Source organism: Triturus cristatus, chromosome 10 (assembly GCF_964204655.1).
Source record: "Triturus cristatus chromosome 10, aTriCri1.1, whole genome shotgun sequence".
NCBI lineage: Eukaryota > Metazoa > Chordata > Amphibia > Caudata > Salamandridae > Triturus > Triturus cristatus.
Genome location: NC_140593.1, coordinates 954,029,433 through 954,055,313, shown reverse-complemented (window position 1 = coordinate 954,055,313; position 25,881 = coordinate 954,029,433). Strand labels below are relative to the sequence as shown.

At 50.0% G+C, this 25,881-nt stretch overlaps 1 protein-coding gene across 25 annotated transcripts in view; it reads right to left on the bottom strand.

The window, feature by feature from the left end:
• OBSCN (obscurin, cytoskeletal calmodulin and titin-interacting RhoGEF) overlaps window positions 1-25,881 on the bottom strand; it is a 1,809,553-nt gene that overhangs the window by 318,905 nt on the left and 1,464,767 nt on the right. For all 25 annotated transcript variants that reach the window (XM_085628811.1, XM_085628818.1, XM_085628815.1 and 22 more), the window contains one exon: window positions 21,567-21,734. In XM_085628811.1, coding sequence (XP_085484937.1) covers window positions 21,567-21,734 — 168 coding nt within the window. The remainder of the gene's footprint in view (window positions 1-21,566; window positions 21,735-25,881) is intronic.

Genomic DNA, 25,881 nt, shown 5'->3' with positions numbered 1-25,881 from the left:
GCGCCCCTTCCTTGGGCACGAAAGGGACGAGAGGCGGAAGTTTGCGGTTGCGGCCCCTAGAGGCCCAAGGACTTGGCTGTAGCCCGGGAGTCCTTGAAGTGCACCAGTGCACTATCCGCCTTCTCGCCAAAAAGGCGAGTGCCATCAAAGGGCATATCCATGAGGGTGCTCTGGACACCCCCTGAGAAAGACGTGGACCGCAGCCAGGTGTGGAGGCGGAGCGCCACCGTGGTTGACATCGCCCTAACCAGGGAGTCCGTAGTGTCTAGTCCACATCGAAGAGCATGTCGTGCTGCATCCCACCCGTCGGCAAGAGCCTGGGCGAGCCGCGTCCGGGCCTCCTCCGGACACTGGGGCAGCACGTCCTCCACCATATCCCACAGAGAGTGGGAATAACGGTCCAAGAGGCAAGCGGTGTACAAGGACCGCAGTCCCAAACTAAGGGAAGAGAACAGCTTCTTACCGAACTGCTCTAGCCTCTTGGATTCCCGATCCGGGGCAGCGGGCGGGAAGGAGGATTGGGAAGTAGAGGCCTGGATAACCAGGCTCTCGGGCGTGGGGTGTTGGGACAGAAAAGGGCGCCGGGCCACGTTTGATTTGATTTGATTTTATAATTTGATTTTATAATTTTATATCGCGCTGAATCACCCCTGGGGGTATCTCTGCACTAGCAACATCAAGCTGGTCATTAAACTAAAAAAGATATGTCTTCATAAGTTTTCTAAAACGGAAAAGGGGCATTTCCATACGGAGGAAAAAGGGAAGACTGTTCCAGAATGTAGGGGCTAAATACGAAAATGCCTTACCACCTGAGCGGGCTTTTTTTACTCTAGGAACAGAAAGAAGTTGTTTTGAGCCTGATCTAAGAGAGGATATGGGGTGATACATTTCCAATTTCTTAGTGAGGTAGTGAGGACTGAGTTCATTTATGGCCTTGAAAATCATACAGCCTGTTTTAAATTGTACTCTTTTCCTAACTGACAGCCAGTGTAATTCATACAGTAGGGGCTGTGAAGGAGTCCTAGCTGGAGAATCGGTTACTAGGCGAGCGGCCGTGTTCTGAACAACCTGCAATTTGTCCAAAGAGGAGGCATGGGCAGAGAGAAGGAGAGCATTGCAGTAGTCAATCTTGCTCATGAGCAGTGCTTGAATTAAAGTCTTCCTGGTGGAAAGTGGAAGCAATGGGAAAACTCTTCTAAGTAAACTTAGGATGTGATAGCAAGACCCAACAATGGTGTTAACGTGGGTTTGCATCGTGAGTTTTTTATCAAGCTTAATGCCTAGGTTTTTAACTACCTCTTTAGGAGCAGGGGCTTTACCCAGCTCCTCAGGCCACCATCTTGGTGTCCAGCAGATATCTGCACCTCCGAACAACAGGATCTCAGACTTATCAGAGTTTAGCTGGAGATAGTTGGTTTTCATCCAGGAGGCAATTGCCATCATGCCCTGAGAGAAGATGATATGTATGTCGGATCTCGTTTTGTCGAAGGTGAGGAGGAGCTGGGTATCGTCGGCGTAGGAAATGGGGATAAACCCTAGATCCCTCATCAGTTTGGCCAGAGGCGTCACATAGATGTTAAATAAAGTAGGGCTCAAACATGAGCCCTGCGGGACGCCTCTGGTGACCTGTGTGGGAGCTGATGTAAAAGGCCCCATTGACACTGCCTGAGTACGTTTAGACAAAATATTTGACAACCAGCTTAATGCAGATCCCTCCACACCAATCTCCTGGAGTCTATGTAGGAGGACTTGATGGGAGATGGTGTCAAAAGCTGCTGATAGGTCAAGCAGCACCAAAAGTGCGGCTTGACCTTGATCCAGAGCCATTCTGATATTATCCACTACCTCCACCAGAGCCGTTTCGGTGCTATGTTTAGCACGAAAGCCTGACTGAGAAAAGTCCAGAGCCTTGGAAGACTCGAGAAAAACAGATAGACGTTTATTGATATGTTTCTCTGTGATCTTGCTCTGTAGAGGAAGCAGCGAAATTGGACGGTAGTTTGACACTTCCTCGGGGGAGATGTTAGAGTTCTTGCGAATGGGGATAATTTGAGCGTGTTTCCATTTTTGAGTCGCCGATTTTAAAGAGGCATTGATTATAGAACAAACTGGGGATGCCAGCTGGGCCGCAAATCGAGAAGAGATTTTTGCAGGTATAGTATCCAGAGGGGATCCAGATCTAGTGCATTCCAGAAGAGTTTGCACTTCAGTGGTGGAAATAGCCGGAAAAGTAGTCAGACGGGGTCCATCGGCAATAAGTTGTGACATGCTCTCTGCAGGAATAGAAGCAGAGGTATTGGATGAGGTGATATTGTGATAGATCTTCTCAATCTTTTGCACAAAAAAGGAAGAAATATTGTCACATAATGACTGAGAAAAACTATCCTTAGTCTGGCAAGATTTGGGGTTTGTGAAATCATGTACTATTTGAAAAAGTAATCTTGCATTGTTACCTGCCTGCTCCAAGGTTGCTGCAATATAGGATTTACGTGCCGATTTAACATTTTTGTGATAAATTGTCATGGCTGCTTTGTACATGGTTTTAGCACATTCATCATGAGAGCGACGCCAAGACCGCTCCAGTTTTTTACAAACGCTTTTCTCAGCACGTAGGTTGGACGTATACCAACCAGTAGCAGTGCTTTTAGGTGAATATCTGAGAGGTTTAAAAGGAATTACTTTGTCCAGCAGATTACTAACTCTCAGGTTAAAAAGATCGAGCTGTTGATCCACATCCTCTAGCGAGCTGTTCCAATCCCACTCAGAAAATAGTAGGGAAAGATGATTGGCAGTTAATTTATGCCACGGTCGGTACTGACGAGTGGCAGAGGTGTTATTTGTCACCGGGAGAGGGTCCATAAGACCCAACACTTGGAAATTTATCATAGAATGATCAGACCATGTAAGAAGTAGTGTTTCGCCACATTTAATATCCAAGGAGTTGGAGAGGATAAGGTCCAGAGTATGTCCAGCAATGTGTAGGGGCGGTATTGATAATCTCTAGACCCCCTGCAGCTAGATCTTGTAGACATAGGGTGGCATCTTGATTAGAGGCGTCTTCACTATGGATGTTAAAGTCCCCAAGTAGGAGAAATTATCGTGTGGTAATTAGATGGGGAGAGATAAATTCGAGCAGCTGATTGGTGAAGTTTGATGTTGACCCAGGCGGTCTATAGACTAATGCGCCTTTCCAAATACAGCGTGTAGAGAGGTCCAGTCTAAAGACAATGCATTCAAATGCTTCCGTCCCCATCTGATCAAGAATGGTAACATCCAGTGCCTCTTTATAAATTAAGGCTATACCCCCGCCCATTTTGCCTATTCTATCCCGCCTAAGAATCCGATAGCCTTCAGGTAAAGCTAGAGCAATAGCCGGGGTGGAAGAGGGTTTAAGCCAGGTCTCAGTTATGAAACCTATATCGGGCTTCTGATCGGTGAGGATATCCCATACATTTGCAGAATGCCAAACCAAAGATCTGACATTGGCTAGGATACAATTCCATGCTTGGGGCTGCCCAGTAGGAGACAAGTGACTAGAAGGCTCCGACCTCATAGAGTTAGGTAAACAAATACAATCAAGTAGAGGTGAAGTGAATGTAATAGAACAATGACAATGCATGCATTGAAACTTACAAAGCAAACATGAGAAGGGGCCCTCAAGAAGATTGTAACATAGATCCTTACGGCACACCCTATTTAAAGATATTAGCTGCTCACGTGTATATATCCGCGTGGGATTAATCGCATGTGAATTAGACTCCTTGCAACTAAAATAAGTTTGTTTAGAGTCATTTTAATGCCTGAAATTGGTCGAAATAAAAGCTTCTGATAACTGCAAACAATCAGGGTGTCTGGCGGCTGGCGGCGTCCTGGCGCGGACGGGCGCAGACGGGCTTGCCTCTGGCGTGCTGGCATAGGCGTGATCTTAAAGCCCCCGCAGTGCGAACGCTAGAGCGCTAACAAAGATGGCGCTGTTAAATGCACTTGTCCCTCAGAAATCCCCAAAGACACGCAAAGTAGCGTGGAGTGGAGCCAAATTTTAAGGTGCAAGTAAGAGGAGTTTAGCACAGGAATGGAAATGTAAGTATTGAAAATAAAACAGTACTCTTCGCCTGAACTCACAAAAGCACAAACAAGTACATTTATAAACTCTTACCCTACTCGTTACGAGAGGGACGAAAGTTAGGAATGTTTAAAAATATTTAATAACTGAATGCTGCCGAATATAAAAGCAACTACAAACGTTTCTGTCCGACAAGCACAATTTCTTTCAACAAGTCGGCTGTTGCGCTGCGCGCTGGCATAGGCGTGATCTTAAAGCCCCCGCAGTGCGAACGCTAGAGCGCTAACAAAGATGGCGCCGTTAAATGCACTTGTCCCTCAGAAATCCCCAAAGACACGCAAAGTAGCGTGGAGTGGAGCCAAATTTGAATGTGCAAGTAAGAGGAGTTTAGCACAGGAATGGAAATGAAAGTATTGAAAATAAAACAGTACTCTTCGCCTGAACTCACAAAAGCACAAACAAGTACATTTATAAACTCTTACCCTACTCGTTACGAGAGGGAGGAAAGTTAGGAATGTTTAAAAATATTTAATAACTGAATGCTGCCGGATATAAAAGCAACTACAAACGTTTCTGTCCGACAAGCACAATTTCTTTCAACAAGTCTGCTGTTGCGCTGCGCACTGGCATAGGCGTGATCTTAAAGCCCCCGCAGTGCGAACGCTAGAGCGCTAACAAAGATGGCGCCGTTAAATGCACTTGTCCCTCAGAAACCCCCAAAGACACGCAAAGTAGCGTGGAGTGGAGCCAAATTTTAATGTGCAAGTAAGAGGAGTTTAGCACAGGAATGGAAATGTAAGTATTGAAAATAAAACAGTACTCTTCGCCTGAACTCACAAAAGCACAAACAAGTACATTTATAAACTCTTACCCTACTCGTTACGAGAGGGAGGAAAGTTAGGAATGTTTAAAAATATTTAATAACTGGGGGAGGAGCCTAGCGCGCAACCAAGATGGCCGCGTAGGTGCGAGGCTCCCGAGGACCTCCGCGACCTCCTGCATAAATCCTGACCATATCCTGTCCTAGACGAGGGGACTGTGTTCGTGAGACCGAGCTGAGGTGCCACCCGTTTTCCTTTTTCAAATCGGACCTCGGACACCGGCGGGAGCATCGATTGAGGTTTGCGGCCTTCTCCACGCCGGCCCCCCGGATTGGAGTTGTGGGGCGATCCGGAGACAAAGTGAACAACAGCGGCGGGCGAGGCTGGGCGACTCGCGTACCCCGCACTTTCACTTTCGCTTTCGCGCCCCCCTTGCTGCCAAGCGAGGTAGGGTCGCGGGGCGGCGTGCAGTGGTGTGGCTTCGTCGGGGTGCCCTGCCGGCCTGCCAGCTGTGATCCGCACTTCGGAGCTGTGATCGCCCCCCCCCGGAGCCCGTGAACTGGTTTGTCAGCCCCTTTCAAGGAGATTGGCACGATTTGGGGACTGGAGCCATGTCCACGAAGCAAGATGGCGACCGGGCAAAGGTGAAATCGACCCGCCGTGGCGCAGCCCATCAATCCAACAGCATGGACCGCTACACCCTCCAGAAGGGATCTCCAGAGGCGCCGCGTAGGTCCCCTGTGGGCCCGACTGATGCTCCTGCTCTGCCCGTGGATCTGACCCTCCGAGACGTCATGGGCGCCATCGCCGAGATGAAGGCCTCGGTGGACCAGCGCTTTGACACTCTGGCGCAGAAGATTGACTCGGTCCTCGTGGATGTGGGCCTGGTGAGGGCCGATCTGTCCAAGACGAATGACCGGGTCGACTCTTTGGCCCACACCACCTCGGGCCTCACAACGGACGTGGCGGCCCTCCAAAAGGAGGTGCGCCGACTTGGCCAGGCGAGCGCCCTGATGGATCGTCGACTGGAGGATTCCGAGGGTCGGGCCTGGAGGAACAATGTCCGCATTGTCGGGGTGCCGGAGGGACGTGAGGAGGAGGCGGCGGATCTGTTTGTGGAGGACCTGATCCTCACCCGTCTCCAGCCCCGGGGGCTGAGTAAACTCTTTGCGGTGGAACGTGCCCACAGGGTCCCCGGAGGAAGACCTAAGGCCGGAGCCCCTCCGAGGCCTCTCATTGCCCGGATCTTCAACTTTCGGGACAGAGACGCTATCCTGCAGACTTCTAGGCAACAAGGACCGGTCAGACTCGATAATGTGGACGTAAACTTCTATCCTGATTTTACTCCGGCGGTCCAGAAGCAGAGATTGAGTTTTCTCGGAGTCAAACGTCGCCTACGGGACCTGAACCTCAAGTATGCGATGCTTTTTCCAGCGAAGTTGAGGGTAGAGGTGGATGGCCGCACGCACTTTTTTGATCGTCCCGAGGCGGCCGGGGACTGGTTGGACACTTTGCCCGGGGATCGGGGCCGGGGGGGTGGGGGGGGCGCGGTTGGTGGGGAGGGCTTGCCGGATCAGGACTGAGGGACTAACAGTAGGCCTTGCTCTGGACAACATTATTGTCATCATTGACTGATTGTGTAAGTTCCCCTCCCGTGGAGGTCGTACGGGGTCCCTTGGGGGCTTTCCCTCCTCCTCTGGGGGACTAGTTAGTTTTCTCATCTATGGGGCGACAGGCACACTGCACTTTGGGGGGGCTGTTTGGGCTCATGCAGGGGTGCAGGGAGGGGGGAGTTCTGTTGGGACGGGTGGGTTGGGGTGGGGTGTTGTTCGTTTTTACCGCAAGGCAAACCCTTTACTGTATTGGTGTTTTTGAGGTGCTCTCGGGGGGACGAATGATGGCTTCTGTATGTGATGGGGGGTAGGGACTTGACTTTGTTGTCTTGGAACGTCAATGGACTGGGGGATAGGATTAAGCGAGGTGTGGTCCTGCAGTATCAAACGAATCTCGTCAGATGTGGTCTTTTTGCAGGAGACACACCTTATTGGTAATTCCTTTTGTGCCATGAATCGGCGTGGCTATCGTTTGGTGGCCCACTCGGGCTTCACGTCTGGCTCGCGGGGGGTGGGCATCATGGTTAAGAACTCGCTCCCGCTGGAAATAGACGAGGTGCGCCATGATGAGAGGGGACGCTACACTGCCTTGGTGGGGAGAATGGAGGGCAAAGTGGTTGTCTTTGTTTCAGTGTACGTCCCACCGGGCTACAGTCTACCACTTTTGCGGACCTGGGGCGCCTCCTCCTTGACCTTCCGGGGGGGCTCCTGGTGGTTGGGGGGGATTTCAATGCGGTGGTTTCTGGGACTATGGATCGTCACCCCCCTAGGGACCTCCCCCGGGCGCAGGCGTGGCTGTCCGGCCTCTTAGATACATTGGGATTGGTGGACTGCTGGCGCTTAAAACATCCCACGCAGCTGCAATACACCTTCCATTCGGGTGCCCATGGTAGCCTCTCGCGGCTTGATCATATCCTTGTCCCTGCGGCCTATGCTGGGAGGGTGGGAGAGGTGCGCCATCTGGCGCGGGGTATTTCAGATCACTCCCCGCTCCTGTTGCACTTTGGTGTCCTCCCGAGGGGGGAGGGCAAGGTAGCTCCAATCAATGCCTGGTATCTGCGCGACCCCACCATTCGTGCTGACTTGATTAAATCCTTGCAGCGGTATTTTGAGGAGAATGTGGGGTCTGTCCCTTCGGCTATCTCCCTGTGGGAGGCCTTCAAGACAGTTCTTAGGGGGGAGGCCCTCTCCTTCATATCCCATGCCCGGAGGCGCGAGCAGGAGGAGGTGACCCGGGTGGAGGCCGAAATTACTGAATTAGAGGGTGATCTGGGGAGTGGGGTGACGGATGCTGCACTGCATGTTTTACACCTTAAGCAAGCGGCCTATAGGGCCCTCGTCACGGAGGCAGCCAGGGGCCTCAGTAGAGAGCAACAGGGGCGACTGTATGATGTGGGTGATAAGGCTGGTAAATTGATTGCGTGGTTGGATAAAAAGGAGAGAGCGAGTCGTGTGGTCCCGCTGATTGAGAGGATGGATGGTGTACGTGTCACCGAGCCAGAAGACATTGTCTCTTGCTTCGCGGATTATTTCCGCGAGGTGTATTCCCCGGTCTCTCCCTGCTCGGAGGCGGATTCCCATGCCCTGCTTCGAGATATCGCGCTGCCCTCCCTTTCGGTGGAGGACAGGGAGTCGTTGGATGCTGCTCCTACCTCGGACGAAATTGCCCTCGCCATACGCTCGGTCGCATCTGGCAAGGCCATGGGCCCTAACGGCATCCCTATCGAGTTGTATAAGCTGCGACCGGATGTACTGGCACCCCACCTCTGCGCGATGTTCCTGGCGGCCCACTCGCGGGGCTCCCTCCCGCCGGACCAACGTCTGGCTACAATCGTGGTGATCCACAAGGAGGGGAGACCCCGAGACCGGGTTACCTCCTATCGGCCTATCTCGCTCTTGAATGCGGAGCCCAAAATCCTTGCCAAGGTGCTCGCCAACCGGCTGGTCGGCGTGGTGGGCGATTTGGTCCACCAGGACCAGTCCGGCTTTATTCCCCATCGCAACACGGCCCTCAATCTGCGGCGCTTGCACGGGGTGCTCGCGCGTGTTCCGTTTGTGCGGGAGCCGGCCATCTTGGCGTCCTTAGACGCCACCATGGCGTTTGACACGCTCGAATGGCCATACATTTGGGCGATGCTGGCGAAATTTGGATTTGGACCGGGATTCATCAGCTGGGTCAAATTGTTGTACTCGGGCCCATTAGCGCAGGTGGTAGTGAATGGACGAGTCTCGGCCCCATTCGCGCTGGGACGGGGCACGCGACAGGGTTGTCCCTTGTCGCCGCTCCTGTTTGCATTGGCCTTGGAACCCCTGGCGGAGTGGCTGCGGTGGCACCCATCCATCCGTGGTCTCCGTTGGACCCCCGAGTATGAGGACCGCGTGTCCCTCTACGCTGACGATATCCTTTTGTACCTAGCCTCCCCGCGCAAATCACTGATTGTCCTGGTTGATGTCCTGCGCTCCTTTGGCCGTAACTCAGGCCTCGTCATCAACTGGGCTAAATCATGTGTCTATGTGCTTTCCGGGGAGGCTCCTGTCCTCCCGCGGGGCTGTCCGATCCAGATTGCCTCGCAGGGGTTTCGGTACCTGGGTGTCTATATCACACTGGACCCGGAGGCCCGCTACGAGCGGAATTTGCTTCCCCCCCTCCAGCGCTTGAAGGAGGACGTCGCGCGCTGGCGGCGCCTGCCGCTTTCGCCGCTCGGCCGGGCGGCATTGTTTAAGATGATGTCGTTGCCGCGCTTCCTGTACGCTCTCCAGAACACTATGGACCTAGTCCCGGCGCGCTACTTCCGTGAGGTGGAGAGTCTACAGCGCCGCCTGTTCTGGGACGGGAGGCCGCGTATAGCCCTGGCGAAGTTGATGCTCCCGTGGTATGACGGGGGGATCGCCCTCCCGGACATTAAGCGGTATTACTGGGCCTCCCAGCTAGCTGCAATTAACCACGGCCTCTATGGGCCCGCCTTGAACCCGGCATTTGAAATGGACAAGATGCTCCTGCCCGGTGGCGACTACAATCGAGCGCTCTACTCTGGCGCGCCGGATCCCCGCTTGACGGGGCCCACGCGTGTCATGGTGCGGGTGTGGCACGCGGCCAATGCAGCTATGGGGTGGAAGGACCGTTTGACCCGGGCGTCGCCGTTGTATGCGCCTCAGCGGTTGGGCTCCCTGTGGACCTCGAAGGGCTTCGAGAAGTGGGACACGATCGGCATCAGTAAAGTGGGGGACCTCTGGACGAGAGGGGGATTTAAAACATTCGAGACGCTGCAGACGGAGTTTCAGCTGCAGGGCAGTGAATACTTTCGGTACTTGCAGGTCCGTCACGCGCTGGGCTCCGTCTTCCCAGACGTCGCCTCCATCCCGGAGTCTTCCCCCCTGGAGGATAGAGTGCTGGATGGCCACGTTCCGGACAGCACGATCTCCCTTATTTACAAAAAATTGATTAATGACCGCTCGGGCCTGCTGACCGGCCTCCGTGAGGCTTGGGTTGCCGACGGGCTGGAGTTGGACGACGAAGACTGGAGTTCCGCGGTGGCCTCTCCGAAGGAGGTGGCCATACCGGCTCGCCTTCGCTTCGTCCAGCTTAAGATACTCCACCGGGTTTACATGACGGGGCCAAGGCTTCTGCGTATGGGTTATGCTGAGGATGGGTTGTGTAAGCGTGGGTGTGGTGCTTTGGCGACTTTTTTGCATATTTTGCGGGAATGCCCGAAGGTGGAGCGATTCTGGCGTGGTGTGCATGAGGTCCTGCGACTGGTTACGCATGTCGCGCTGTTGCCTGAAGCGAGGAGATGCTTGCTGAATGTGTGGGAACCAACTGATTACTCGGTTCCGCAGACGCGATGGGTGACTCTGGGATATATGATAGCTAAGCGTGACATCGCTCAACTGTGGGGATCCCAGCGGCCCCCGGCGGTGTCGGCCTGGAAAGAACACATGGATTGGTGCATGTTCCGAGAAAAGGTGGTGTATGTGGCGAGGGGTAAGCCTGGGGCGTGGGTGAAAGTATGGGGCCCCTGGAACGCCTACCGCGGGGGTATCTGCGAGCCACCACTGCTGCCTGCTGCCTCACCGGCTCCGTCCCACTAGTTGACCCCCTCCCCCAGCCCCGGGCACAGAGTTCCCCCAGTCCTGGATTTGTTTCCCTTCCCCCTCTTTAGATTCCTGTGGATGGTCGGGGTCCCTCATTTGAGGAGCACGTGCGGTTACTTTCGATTGCGGGTTGCCTTGCGGGTGTGGTTTTTCTGTGTTGTTGTGTTTATATAAAATGAAACCGTATTGTGGGCTTAGAGTCATGTGGCCCACGTCATTGATACCTCCTGATTTACTTCTCTGCAACGCCAAGTGCCTTTTTGTACGTTTGTCAGGTGCTCCTGTCACTCTAGCGGCCGGCCGGAAGGTTGTAGGCCCATACTTGTATATGCTTGAGATTGCAATAAACGGTTTCAAAAAAAAAAAAAAAAAAAATATTTAATAACTGAATGCTGCCGAATATAAAAGCAACTACAAACGTTTCTGTCCGACAAGCACAATTTCTTTCAACAAGTCTGCTGTTGCGCTGCGCGCTGGCATAGGCGTGATCTTAAAGCCCCCGCAGTGCGAACGCTAGAGCGCTAACAAAGATGGCGCCGTTAAATGCACTTGTCCCTCAGAAACCCCAAAAGACACGCAAAGTAGCGTGGAGTGGAGCCAAATTTGAATGTGCAAGTAAGAGGAGTTTAGCACAGGAATGTAAATGTAAGTATTGAAAATAAAACAGTACTCTTCGCCTGAACTCACAAAAGCACAAACAAGTACATTTATAAACTCTTACCCTACTCGTTACGAGAGGGAGGAAAGTTAGGAATGTTTAAAAATATTTAATAACTGAATGCTGCCGGATATAAAAGCAACTACAAACGTTTCTGTCCGACAAGCACAATTTCTTTCAACAAGTCTGCTGTTCCGATCCACAGGAGGTACTGTGGAGGGCTTGGACCAGGTGCCCTTCAAAACGTCCACTAGTGCCTCATTGAACTGCAGCAGAGGCTCCGAGGAGCTTGCTGACGGTTGAAGCACTTCAGTGAGGAGGTTAGTCCTCACGGCCACAGCAGGCAGCTCCAGCCCAAGGGCTTCGGCCGCCTTGCGCAGCACCCCTGAAAATGAAACCAGTGTCCAGGGAGGTGTCCAGACCACTGGCATCCCCCAGCTCATCTGCCCAGTCCTGAGATAAGTTGGCCTGCATGCATGGCCAGAGGGTCCTCAGACCCCTCCCAGTCGCCCCCGTCATCCATCGGCGTCGGCTGTGGCGCCGGACGGTGCTGCACCGGCGCCGGGCCCGGACCGGGGCTGAAACGGGGAACGGCGTAGTCCGGAGACGGCGCCAGGGGTGGAACCAGTGTCGGCGCCGGCGGAGGAGGCGTCGTGAGGTCGACCGGCACCGACTGAGATCCAGGCCTAGATCCCACGGGGACCTGCGGCGGCGGGACCGAAGTCGACGCCGGGGCCGGGGTTGCCGGCTCACTAGGTAGCCCAGTCGAGCCCGTGGGGCCTGAAGGCGCGCCGGCAGGCGTCGACAGCGGAGCCAGGCCCCTCATGGCCGAGAGGAAGGCACTGATCTTTGCCAGGGTCGCGTCAGTCCCAGGGGCCGGTGGGTATGGGGACGGACGCGGCTCCTGTGGCTCCGATGGAGCCGCGGGGGTGGTACCACCCGGACCCTCGACCGAGTCGCGCGACCGGCGAGGGGAGTCCGAAGAGCGATGTCGCCTCTTGGACTTCTTAGCATGCTTCGACTTACCCGAAGACTTCGACCCCGACGAGCAGTGATGGTGGCTGCGGCTTCGAGACCGGTCCTTCGACCTCCTCCTGGACCGGGACCGTGAACGGCACGGAGCCGAGTGTCGGAGCTCGAGAAACTTACGGGACCGCTCCCGCCTAGCCTTCGTGGTCAAGGCCTGGCAGTCGATGCATGACTCCGCATCGTGGTCGGCCCCCAGGCAGTAAAGGCACCGGCGGTGGTGGTCCGTCACCGACATCAGTCGATGACAGGTGTCACAGGCTTTAAACCCGGGCATCCTACCGGCACCAGTTCGAATCGAGTAGACAAAAGAGTCCAAAAAGTTTTAGTCAAAAAGTGACTAAAGGTATAAGCTCTTCCGGATCGGCGCTGTCTGGCGCGGAAAAAAGATCTGACGTCAGCACGCGGAGGCGGCGTCTAAGTACTCCGATGACGTCATTCCGGCGCACGACGCAGACGACGCCTAGCTACGTGCAAGGGGTATTGCTGACGAAAAATCTTTCCGGATCCAGCCTGACGCCTGGGGATATTCTAAGGTGAGGAATCTAACTTACGTGTTTCTTTCAGATACTACATTTTTTAAATGTTATTTTGTATCTCTGGTACCCTACATTGGATTTTGCACATTTTATCATTTTGTCATTTTAAAGATAAAAAAATTCTCTATTTTCATAAATTGATATTTTATTTTTATTATGTTGTATCCTTTTCCTATTTACTGTTTTGGTGATATTAAATGCTTTACACACCTGTCTCTTAAGTTAAGCATGCCTGCTCGCCAGCCAAGCTACTAAGGGTTTAACAAGGATTAATTTATTGAGACTTGACTGGACTTTATTTTTGATTGTGGTATCATTACTAGTTTTAGGTACCTATCTGCACCTACTAACATACCACCTTTATACAACACCCTTGCACCTGGCACTGGAACTAGAGTGGCTTGATAAAGTCGAGAAACACTTTCTCTTTCAACGTTCGCCTTTAGCCTTAGGCTTCAACTTATCCAGGGACTTTGAGCAGGAATCGAACCATCCATGGGAGTGACCGCATAACAGACTGAGACCAGGTTAGTGATTAAAAAAGGACTTATGCTTGAACCATAACTTCCTCCTGTGCTTGACAATCTGGAACTTTATCTTCTAGTTCTGGATCAACTTCGGGTGCATAAGTATGCATTTGCTGTTCATCTTAGTTGCTAGGCTGGAGCCAAGGTATCAGAGGCAGGGAAACTTAGCTGCTTAGTGATTATAGGTGAGAACCCATTTGGGAGATGAAGATGATATCTTGGTATGTCTCAAAGCGAAATTGTAGTTTCTTTCTTTGGATCACATGTTATGTTGACAGGAATAGAGTGTATTATGCCATCAAAGAGCACATTTGTCCTCTTACTGTGGTTACAGGGAATTTAATCTGTATCATGGAAATTACTAAATTAAAATCTATCTAGGATTCTGCAACTTTCCTAGGGCAGACCTTTGCACCTATTTTGGACCACAGGGACACTACCTGCCCAAAACTGGCATCTGCTTAATTTATTCTCTTATTGCTAACTGTTCACCCAACAAAGGAACTGTTTACCTGAGCACCTGAAACTGAGGCATCATTCTTTCTTACTATAAATCAGTTTAATTAGAACAAATGGAACGTTGGAAGCTCCATTGAAAACAATGGAGTGCTCTGGGCTTATAATGGCTGGTATAAGCCCGGAGCTCCAACATTCCAATGTTTCTTTGTTCACAGCTCTGGCTGTGAACAAAGGCTTTAGGGAGCCCGAGGGGATTTCAATCCCCTCGCGCTTCCTGAAGGCTTTGTTTTATTTGTTAGAACATTCTGCCCTCTAGTGGCAGAATGTTCTAATAGCCTTATAGCCCTTCGTAGCAGGGCTATACCGGCTTTTAAAGTCCCTCTGCTTTGTTAAAGTCCCTCGCCTTCGGCTCGGGCCTTTAACGCTGCAGCGGGACTTTCACAGCCGGTATAGCCCGATACGGCGGGCTATAAGGCTATATTAATGACTGCCAAGAGAGTTCTATAATGTGAATGCAACTCTATCTTGAATAATGTTAATATGTTTGCAGTACACTTTGCTTCCGGTAGCAGTCCGTCATATGTGCCAGCGGTTGCAGACCAGGTTTACCTCCACTAAGTTTTTGGGGACTGGAACTTATTTTTCAGTCTCAGACTTTAACCCAGAGCAATAGAGAGAAAGGAAGAAAAGGAAGGAAGAATGAAGAAGACAGTATTAGAACAGCAATAACGGGAGAAAGAAGTAATGAAAAAGAACCTTCATGAATGAGATTAAGATACAGAAAGTGCAGAACATTGGAAGAAAGAGGCATGAGGTGGAATTAAGAATAAGCAGCTCAGACCTCAATTATGAGAAGTACACAGAAAGGAGAAAACAAAGGAGGAACAACTAACAAAAGAGTGACTAGGTGAGAAAGAAGGACTGAAAAAGAACCTTCAAGCGTGAGATAAAGAGACAGATAGCGAAGAGCATTTAAAGAAAGTGTCACAAGGTGAAATCAACAATAAGCATCTTTGATTTTCGACAACCCTGGCATTCAGCAGTTTTGGCAATGCGCCGTAGGTGCTAGAAGTAGGGGGGCTGCAGGACCCCCAAAATAACCATGCTGGGGTTCAGAATGTTAATGAGCATTAGAGATTTTAAGTTTTGTTTTTATATTGTTGCTTTTGCTACAAGCTCAGAAACAGAGGTTTAATGTCAGGCTATGTCTGACAAATTGCTGCTTATTCTTTTAATGTGGCAATTAGTGTTTACTTTTCTTTCTTTGACTGCAAAGTGAGAAGATATTGTAAAGTGAGCAGATTTTATCCTTGCGCCAGCTCCCTCTGTGACAGTTCTGTCCAGCTTGCCTGCAGTCCGAAACCCTCTGCTTACTTGTTGTTCTGTCCTCTGTTTTGCCTTTTTCTGCTTGTTACTTCCCTCTTCCTGCCATTTCCTCAAGACCTGACTTTTCGACGGAGACCTCACACCCCAGCGACCACATACCCCCAGGAGTGACAGTGCTGTGCTCTATAAATACTGATTGATTGCTTGATTGATATGGGTTACAATCTTGATGAGATACAGGGAGTGTCAAAGAAAATGCTGTAGGTTGTCCGTTTTTTTCCAATGCACATCTAAATACCTGAAAAAGAACTACATAAAAATGTAAATATAAATCAGCAGTTAAGAAAGCATAAGCAAAGCACGCTTTTTTGTAATTCTGAAGTGTGATGGAAACAAATATATTTTAATAGAGCTAAAACGAAACTAGGCATTTTACTTGATTATGTGCAAATAATAAATAGTCTCTGAAACCAGTGCTTAATCGGAGCCTATAGTTGTTGGTGTGTTCCACTGGCACTGATTTTTGGGGACTGGCTTCTATTTTCAAATCAGACATTTACTGAGAGAAAAAGAAAGAAAAACACACAAACAGAAAGACGAAGGAAGAGAAAGAGGGAAATGCCACCACGAACAGAGAACGCAAGGACCTTCATCAGTGAGATGAAGTCATAGTGAGTGTCTGGTAATGGATTAAACAGGCAAGCTAGCCTGGCTGATGAGGGGTGTTACCCCAAAACCGGTCCCAGGATGCTTGTTTCCGGTTCAGGGAAGACATGGCTTGGCAGTTCGGGCTGGACTGTTCCCATGAGGCACAGGGTTAAGACTGATTTGCATATAGCTGGGTTTGAACTGAGGTGGCAAAGTGAGCTAAAGAATGATGATGGAGTCAACCCAGATCTGTGACAGGGGGTGAGTGTTTAAAAAGTTTCAGCACTCCGTCCATCATCTCCTTGTGTTTGATTTAATTGCATCAGCCATGGGCTTCTGAGCAGATCTTTGGGCACCAACAGTCATTTTTTATTTTTTTTTACAAATCAAGCGCTAACTGAAACACGATTTCCACGCATCATCCTTTGTACGTTTCATTGTTTTATCAGTAAAACAGCATGCATGTGTAATTTTTAATAAAAAATATTCTGTCTGTGAACGAAAGTTCACTACCCCATCATTCTTCAGTAATATTTTTGCAACACTATGCTCTAAAATGCACTACTGGGTACATTGCTAGACTTGCTTACCAGGCTCCTGCTGTTTGGGCGTGGCTCATTGGCTACACTTTGTGACACGCTTGGATTTTCAGATTCCCAAGGACTTCGTTGATGTAACACTGATGGCAGCACACTCTCTGAAAATTCTTCCAGCACCACTGTGTGCACCTAAGATAACCTTTGGGTCAAATACGAACTCACCAGCACAGATGTTCTCCCCTTTTACTATTTTGAGCTATTGCGTGTATGTGAATAGGCAAAGATGTACGAGTTACTTACCTTCGGTAACGATGTATCTGGTAGACTTGATTCTAGCCGCAGATTCCTTCACGTATAATTATCCCCAAACGTGAGACTGGATCTGGAAACTTTTTGCCACAGCATCCCTGCGCGCCAGGAGGCGGGGCGACACCATGCAACTCCGCCTAGGCGTCGTCTGCGTACGTGACGTCAGCGAGGTCACATGAGCCTCACCCCGGCGCGCCTACCTCAGTTTTCTTCGAAGAACTTTTCCAGGTAAATTGTGGGAGCAGGGGAACAGTGTGCGAAAGAGTAGAAACAAAGAATTGAGACAAGCGACACCATAAGGAGCGGTGCACACTGCAGCCTCCAAAGGCAGGGGCGGAATAAAGAACAGAGCAGAGCCCCGAGCAGCCACCCTGCCAGCATGTAAACTAACGTCCACCCCTCCCCAGGAGACAGGGAACATATGTAAAGGCAGGACACCTGTAGCAGGCCTACAGCCCCCAACCGGAAAAAGGGAAGGGGAGCCAGCCCCAGAACAGACAGGACAACTACAACAACCCTCCAAGCCACCCCGGCACAGAGGGCAACCATCCTCCAAGGAACAAGGGCAGGGCATGGCCAGGTGACCCCCAGACAGAGGACGGCAAAGGGGCAGGGACCACCAGCAACAAGAGGAAGGGAGGGAGGGCAGAGATTGAAGGTAAACCCCCCCAAACCTGGAGCAGCCCGAGTAGCGGGGTACAGGAGCATCATAACCCCATCCTCCAGAGAACCAAGGGGAGGAAGGAACAGCAACAAGACAGAGCAACCCGCCAAGAGCAAAGGAATGCACTCACAAGAGACACAGCCCCCCACCAGGAGGCGATTGCAGAGACCAACCCGCGGGTCCTCGCAGAACGGGGAGGAAGGAATCTGCGGCTAGAATCGTCTCTACCAGATACATCGTTACCGAAGGTAAGTAACTCGTACATCTGATAGAGACTCCTAGCCGCAGATTCCTTCATGTAGAATAGATACCCTAGCAATACCCACGGGGAAGGAGGGTCTGCGAAAGGACCCCCCCAGCCATAACATGACAGAGGGTCACACAGGGGACCAGACTTGCGGACCGGGCAATAACCCGGTTCACAAGCAGAACACCACTGACCCCAGAGGGATGGGGGAAGAAGACAAAGGGGGGGGCCTGCACACTCACGATAGAGGAACCAAGGGCCAGGCCAGAGAGGCCGAAGTACCCCACACCCCTTCAAGGCAATAAGCTTCCCTCCAAAACCAGGGGGAGAGCCCATAGGGCCCAAGGAAACGAGGGAAAAGAAGGCTAAGCCACACCAGATGGAAGTCAACAGGCCAACCAGAGCGGCGCTAACAGACAAGCAGCCAGAACAGAAAAAACAGCCCAGGGCCCCAGGAAGACCGAGTGGGCAACACCTGACAAGGGAGGGCACAGAATTATCCCAAGAAGGGAGAAGAGGAAAGGGCGGACACACCCCCACGAGGGGCTGCGCCCACGCTCTCAAGAAGCAAAGCAGCATACAGAAACGCCACAGAGAACAGGCACCAAAGGGCCACCAAAACTCCCTAGCAGAGCGTAAGCTGTATAACAGCTACCACTACCCCACATAGGGTACGTTAAGTCCCAAAACGTGGGAACCCTCTTTGGAAGAACTTCCGCAACAGAGGAAAATCAAAAGAGCCACATGGAAAACACCACGCGAACAGCTTAACAATCAGCCCAAACAAAAACAGAAGGCCTAATCTCTGGGCCAAGTCTGCGTAACAGTTCTAGCACAAAACACACACACAGCGAACAGGGGCCGTCCAGCAGCCAACATATCCAAAGTCCCCACAAGGAGGACTCAATGGCCAGAAAACAAACTCCACCGCAAGTGCGACCGTCCCAAGTAGGACCAGAACCAGCTCAACTCCTTAATCACTGAGGAGGAGGAGTATAAGGGGGAGGAGGACGGAGCCCCGCCAGGAACCGTTGGATGGCAGAGTCAGCTGGATCATGGAACAACAGGCTACCATCAAATGGAAGATCAATGAGCCGCTCCCAAATATTTTCGGGGACTGAGGAAGCCATGGCCCGGCCCAGCACCTCAGATGTCCAGAGCGGAGTGAAGGATAAACAGCGCTAGGTCCCAGCCATCCAATGCATGACGCCATAAGTCCACCTGAACAGTCTCCTGAGAAGCTGTGGACCCCAAAGACTCAAACGAGTCCCACAGACAAGAGGAGGCCCTAGCCAGGACACACAAGGTGTTCAGGGCCCGCAGGGCCGCGCTGGTCGAGGTAAACATGTTGCGCCCACAATAGTCCAGTCAACAGCGGCGGCATAGAGGAAAAGGCAGTCCGCAAAAGAGGACTGGCGGCAAAGGGGTGGAGGGAAAGATATGCAGGGTCACGCGGCGCCGGAAGGTGCCGGTGTAGAAGGTGCTGAGGCACCGGATCCCCTGAGGCAGGATGCCCCCAAGCTTCCGTCAGGGACGAAAGGAGCAAACCCTCAAAGGGAAGCAAGATCTCCCTCTCACCAGAGCCTTGGTGGAGAACCTCCAAGAGATGATCCATCGGAAAATGAGCAAACGGGTCACCCATGCCCAGAATATCCACAGCCGTGGACACCGCGTGAGCAAAGGCCGCACTCACCTCTGTAGGGCCCCACGGCAGAGAAAGCAGCTCCTCAGTGGGCGACGGCTGCAGACTAAGGCGGCCATCCCCCAAGGCAAGCGGAACGAGCAGGGGCCAGACCTGGAAGGTAGGAGGAGCCGAGGAATGGGGGACCTGCCGCTCCACTGGCGAACACCGTGGTCTCAGAAACGGCGGGGAGCCACCCTTCGACGATGCCGGTGAAAAAGACACCACTCGGCGGCCAGTCTCCGGGGAGGACGACACCAATATGCAGGCAGCCTCCAGAGAAGAGGGAGCGTCCCAAGACGAATCCACAACTCGATGCCTGTCAGGAGGCATAGAGTCCGTCACCTGAGGCAGAGCGGTAACGCCAGCTTGCGCCAAAGGAGACGCATGATAGGGCTCCTCAAAGTCACACTGCGTCGTGGACCGGAGCGGGGCTGGAGTCGCAGTGGACAAGGGGCGGTGTCGGAATGGCGCTGACTCGACCTCCGCCGAGGCAGCCGCCTGCGTGGAGGGACGAGAATTACCAGGGGAGTGACACGAAGCTCTCCGCCAGCCTCGGCCCAGTATACGACAGAGGTGGTCTGGCGAGCCATGTGCTGCCGCCAGGGCCGACCCAACCTCTGACTTGCCCTCCGACGAGGCAGCCGCCTGCGTGGAGGGACGAGAAAGTCCCGGAGTAGGGCGAGGGGTTCGCGCCCAGTCTCGACTCGGAGCGGGACGAGGAGAGTCCACTGACCCCTGTGGCACTGCCTGGTCCAGCAGCTGCCGGCACCACAGCGGCATCACCTCAGCCTTAGACACCTTGTCAAGGGACCGAGAGGGGCTCGGGTATGCGACCCGAGCCCCGGCGACCTCACGCGACACCACAGGGACTCCCGCGGGAGTTTGCGGCAAGGCAGAGATGCCGTGGTGTGAAGGAGGGACCCCAAATGAGCCGCACCCCAACAGCACCGCATCATCCAAGCCTGGATCCGAACCAGTTGGCGCCGGGGCCGAAGCCACCGGCGGCGCCGCGGAAGGCCCCCCGCAAGGCAAGTGCACCGCAGACGCCCCCGGAGGGGAATGAGGAGACGCCAGCAAGGCCTGCAAAGCCGCGGAGAGTTCACACCCCTAGCAGGCCGAAACCCGGCCCCCAGGGACAAACTGCGACACTTACCCACCGGTGAGCGATGCTCTCGCGACATCAGGGAAGGGCGATGACGACCACGGCCGTATCTGAAGCCGTCTGCCGAGGCTGATTGAGGGAAGGAGGTTGACCTGGAGAGACGCGCAGAGAGAAGATTCATTTGGCGCTCCCGCCGCGACTTCAGCTTCAACTGTTGGCACGCCTCACAATCCGTGGTGCCGTGATTCTCCCCCAAACACCACATACAAATGCGATGAGGGTCCGTTGCCGACGTAAGACGCCCACACGACAAGTAAGTTTTGAAGCCCGAAGGCATTCGCACACTGTTCCACCAAGAGGACAATGATGAAGAAAAAGGGCCCGAAACAGGCCCGTAGCAAGACCTGATCCGCGTTGCATGCAGAAAAGGAAAAAACTGATGTAGGCATGCCAGGGTAAGGCTTATGTGACGTCGCTGACGTCACGTACACGGACGACGCCCAGGCGGAGTCGCGTGGTGTCGTCCCGCCCCCTGGCGCGCAGGGATACTGTGGCAAAAAGTTTCCGGATGCAGTCTCACGCCTGGGGATAATTCTACGTGAAGGAATCTGTGGCTAGTAGTCTCTATCAGATTAAGATATTTCAGCACAAAGTCACACATCCACAACTAGATATTGCTTGTCAAATATTGTGTACCATGACGGGTCATATGAAGGCAGTGACGTGCCTTTATCAGGAAATAAGAAGCGATACAATAACACCTCTTGTTGGTCTAAAAAAAAAAGCGGCAGAGGGATTTGGCACATCAAATACCAGATTTGGAATGGTTAAAATTCTTGGATATTCATACATTATATCTAAAAAATGTGAGATTTAAAATGATACATTTTTACTACTTGCACAGAGCATGGGATCATTTATTAGATTCCCTTTAAGATTTAGAAAAGACTGTTGATTCTATGGAAGAAAATGGGTTAAAATATAATTTTCAAAATAAATATGTGTTGCATACATACTGTAATGGGGACTAGACTTAAGGAAGTGTGGTGGTAGTGGGGCTAAGTTGTTTAATATTGTTATGCATGTCTTAATATAAATGATAATAAAAATGTGTTTACAAAAAAAAAGTCATTCGTCTTGTGATAGCAAATGTAATAGGGCTTAAAACGGTAGATTGACGTGCAGTGACTATTTAATGTACTGCACAATAAAACAACGGGTAGTATAGTGTGGCCTATTCTTCACTCACCAGCTTTCTTTATGAGGCAGCAGGTAGAAGCCCCACCAAGGCAATTAGTGGCTACACATGCATAAATGCCAAGGTCCTGTGCTGTCACTGCTAAGATGGTAAGGAGCTGGAAATGTTTACGAGTCGATGAGATCATCACTCGGTCATTACCTTGGATGGGTATACCATCTGCAAAAGAAAAAAGAAGAACATTAGGAGGTGGCGGAACACACTGGCCACAATCTGGAACTCAATTTAAAGAACCAATCCTTCTTGAATTTAGAAATGATTCCATAGATTCCAGAAGTCCCTTAAATACACCCACATGGCTTTTAGATTAATACATTAAGGAGTTCTTAGCATGAAACATATTCTGAATGCACTTGCATTCATCTTCAATATCAACTGTTCTTTAGACGGCATAGGTTAAAAACGTGAAAGTACTACTAAAGTGGAAAACTTCAAAGGTATTAAAAAGATTACAGCGAGGGAATGTGGTTCCTCAACCATAATCCTTGACTGTATGCTTTAAATACACACTGCACGTGTTTTCCTCCAATATAAAATTCTGAGACCACAATTCACACGATTGGTATGTGTAGGTTTGGCTTGTATACAGTGCTTAATTTGTAAAACAAAAACAAACAAAGTGCCAGTGCTCTCATCAGGAGGTCAGTGCAGCTTGCACCACACCTTGCCTCTCCCATGCTGGCAATGATAGTAAAAACACAATTATTAATCATCACACTCCTACAAGTGTCGCAATTCAGACTATTTCAGACCAGCAAAGTGATATAAATGGCTACGGTGGCAGGAAATAGTCATTTTTAATGTATATTTAATTAATAATTAATTGTTCCTTTGGTGATCACTAAATTAGCCAGACAGCGCAAAATTGTGGCAGACTGTCAAAAGCGCCGTTGTTGACAATTAAGTGCTGGAGCCGAGCACCGGAAACCACCGGCTCAAATTAAGCACTGCTTGCATACCTCATTAGTACATAATTGCTGATGCTAAGAGCCTCTGCATTGTTGTAATCGATAATACACAATGGTATTCTGGGACGGACTATGACTAGAAACCGCTTGCGTTGAGGATAGGCCATGTAATTAATGCTTACGCCCGTTGTTACTAGGTTTCATACTTACTGCCCATATTCTTTATTCTTGTGTGCATCTACACAATGAGTATGTTATGGCGTTTTTCACCTTTCTGGCACTGATTTTGTTTTATTTTTATTATTTTGACACTGAAGAAAACTTGCTGGAGTATAGTGTGATTACTTTAAGAAGAGTTACATGTTTGTTTATACCATGTACAGTTTTCATTAACTTTGACACTGAATCCTACTTTCTCATTGGCTGCATCATATTGCTCACTGTTCCCAAGTGCATTGTGTTTAATCGCTTTGTATCATTATAGTAGCATTTGTTTTGTGAGGGAGCTTCTGTTTTGCCTTGAATGTCCTATGCTTCACCTCTTTAGTTAGTTACTTCTGAATCACATAATAGAGCACTTTGCGTTTCCTCCAGTCTAGTACGTGTTGATGGTTCAATCTATAACCTCAAATTACTTATCACATGTGCCAATGATTAGCATTTCTCCTGCTTTCTGATTACAAAACGTATCATGTTTCTAAACTGCTAACTACCAGAGAGACCACTGTATGCTTTAAGATTACATTAATAGGATGATAATCTTACCAAGATTATTATACTTTTTAAATAATTTACTGGGATGTTGCCGCAATCCTTGTTCAAAGAGTTAAGCTCACTATTATCAACATTGTTTTGGAAGGGCAACAGGCACAGGATAGCGCTGGATAAAGTAACAATCCTCTAGCCCCTAAATATGAGCATTACTACATAGCTGGACAGATCAATTTGTTTGCTAAATGGGTTCCCCGGTCTGCAGCAAGGGAATCCTAACATTAGTTGTTAGGCTGGTGCAGGACACATTGTGTTTGGTGACAGTGTACGGCGGAATCGGGTGCGTAAATTGATGACTATTACAGCACATTTCACATTTATAAACTGAAGAAACCTGGACGTGGGAGTGTATGAGTATTGTAGCTTGGGAATCCTCTTTAAGACAACATGTTTCAGTCTGCTATGTGTCCAAAAGTGTCACTGCTTTCATCAGGGCAAATGGGATTCCTAATATTATATTGATCTACTCAATAATACATAGGTAAGATGATTTCTACCATGAAAATAAAGAATACCCTACCGGGGGGAATAATGGTAAGCCTGGTCTTGGCAGAAGGGGATACCCTCTGTGGTCACACATTCGTCAAGAGTTTGCAGCCTGAGGGAACTATACTTCGACAGCGGTAGATTCGGAACTGTATCCATAGATTTTCCAGTAATTCTCATTAAGATAATCCTCACACAGTGGTTTTGAGTGAGGAAAACCAAGCAATACAATTCAACGGGGTTAGCAAGTTTCAAGCGGCTAAAGAAATGTCTGACTTCTTGACTGTCTGACTGTAGTACTGGACTGCCTACACAAAAGAGGAAAGTAAGTCTATAGTCTACTGAGTAGAAGTAAGAAAGTGTGGAAATGAATAAAGTATCATTAAATCAACGCTCTGAGCTGCTTGAGTGTTTTGGAGCATGCTCGCCACGCACAGTGGCTCCCACTATTTCGGCCAACATAGTGCATCTCAAGGAGCATCTCAGACTTTGAGCAGGATATGCCTTTTGAAGTTAGCAGTAACTCTCTGTGAAATGTCTCAGCTTCTTAAACACCCACTGTCACCCAGAGTGCGAGCCATTTCAGCATCAGAACCATAATAAAATGGTGTGTCTGATTTAAGGATTTGCATGTCATCAGAGTATAAATAAGAGTTGAAATGATAAGAGAAGCTGAATGATGAGATTATGTCATCCTGGGACATATTATAAAGACTGAAAAGCAGAGGACACAAATCTGATCCTAGGGTAACACCAACTGGTAGACAGAAAAGGATCATTCAAAGAGATAGGAGAGAAACCAGGTGAGTGCTTAGTAAGCTATGCCTGATGTGTATTAAGGATGGAGTTGCTTAGCTGATGGAATACAAAGCAGCTGAAAGGCCCAGACATGGTAGTATGGATGACAGTGTTTTTATGGTGCACAAACGTGATGACATTGGACACAGTCGCATTTCAGTTCTAAAGGCAACTGGCAGTGGCTAATAATGTTATGTGTTTTAGCAAATGGAGTGCAGCTGTTGAAAACAAGATGTTTCAAGGTTTTAGAGCTGAATTGGAGTTTTGAAACAGGATCATAGTCTCAGAGCTGGATGGATTAGCAGTGGGTTTCACAAGTAAGGACAGGACAACAGCAGATTTGAAGCTGTGAGGAAGTTTCTCTTTAGATGGTCACCCCTATTTTTTGTAGACTGATGCTTCTTGTTTTTTTTAACTCTGCACACTGGGGTACTGCTTTTGAATTTTAATATGAAGTAAGAAAATACACCCATGGCATAATAAAAAAATTGTTACTGTGGAGTGCTGCAGCCATCATGCCATTTACTAGGCTGTCAAGCAAAACATGGCCACAGGGCTACATGTATTGCCTGACTCTTGCATCTTTGAAACCTGGAGGAAACCCTACTTGTACATTTAAAGCAGTTCATACGTAAGTAGGCCTTGTAACATACAAGGTAGGGTGCCTAGTATTTAAAAGTGAAACATGCAAGAATGTAATGCCTGCATGCTCCTATAGGGGGCAGCCTCCAAAGGATATACACAATGATAGAGCTGTTGCTGGTTCTATGAAGAAAAAGGTAAATTACAAATAATCTGCTAATCCTATTTCTTTGCTTTGGAATAAGCTATGGTCAATTCAATAGTTACATATATAGGAAAAGTAACCTTTAAAAGTTATACTTTTACTGCTTGAAGCCCCAGCAGGCTATTAGGTAATGACCTGCCTGCAGTTAACTGGTCAGTGCTCCTTTGATGAACTGTGACTATTACTCTCACAGCAGAGACAACGGCTTGGGACAGCCAGGATGTCTTGGGAGACGAATGTGACTCAACTTAACCACAGCAGGGCATTTTAGGAGTGTCCATGAGCTTCACTAATTTCAAAGTAACTGGGGGAGGACTGTGATTTTACAGTTTAGTGATAAAGGAAGCCAGGAGAAGAGGGGTCTTTTGATCCCAATCACTTTAGCCTTCTAGCTTTAGTCCTAGTGGAGGGGAGGGAATTTCTCAGTTCATGACCTTAATCTTAACCCTAGCTGTACCACAACCTCTCTCCAGGGAAAGAAAGATTTTGCAATGCTAGATAGTTTACAGTGAGGCAAATAAGGTGTACTGCATATGTGGGAATGTTTTCCTTTTTA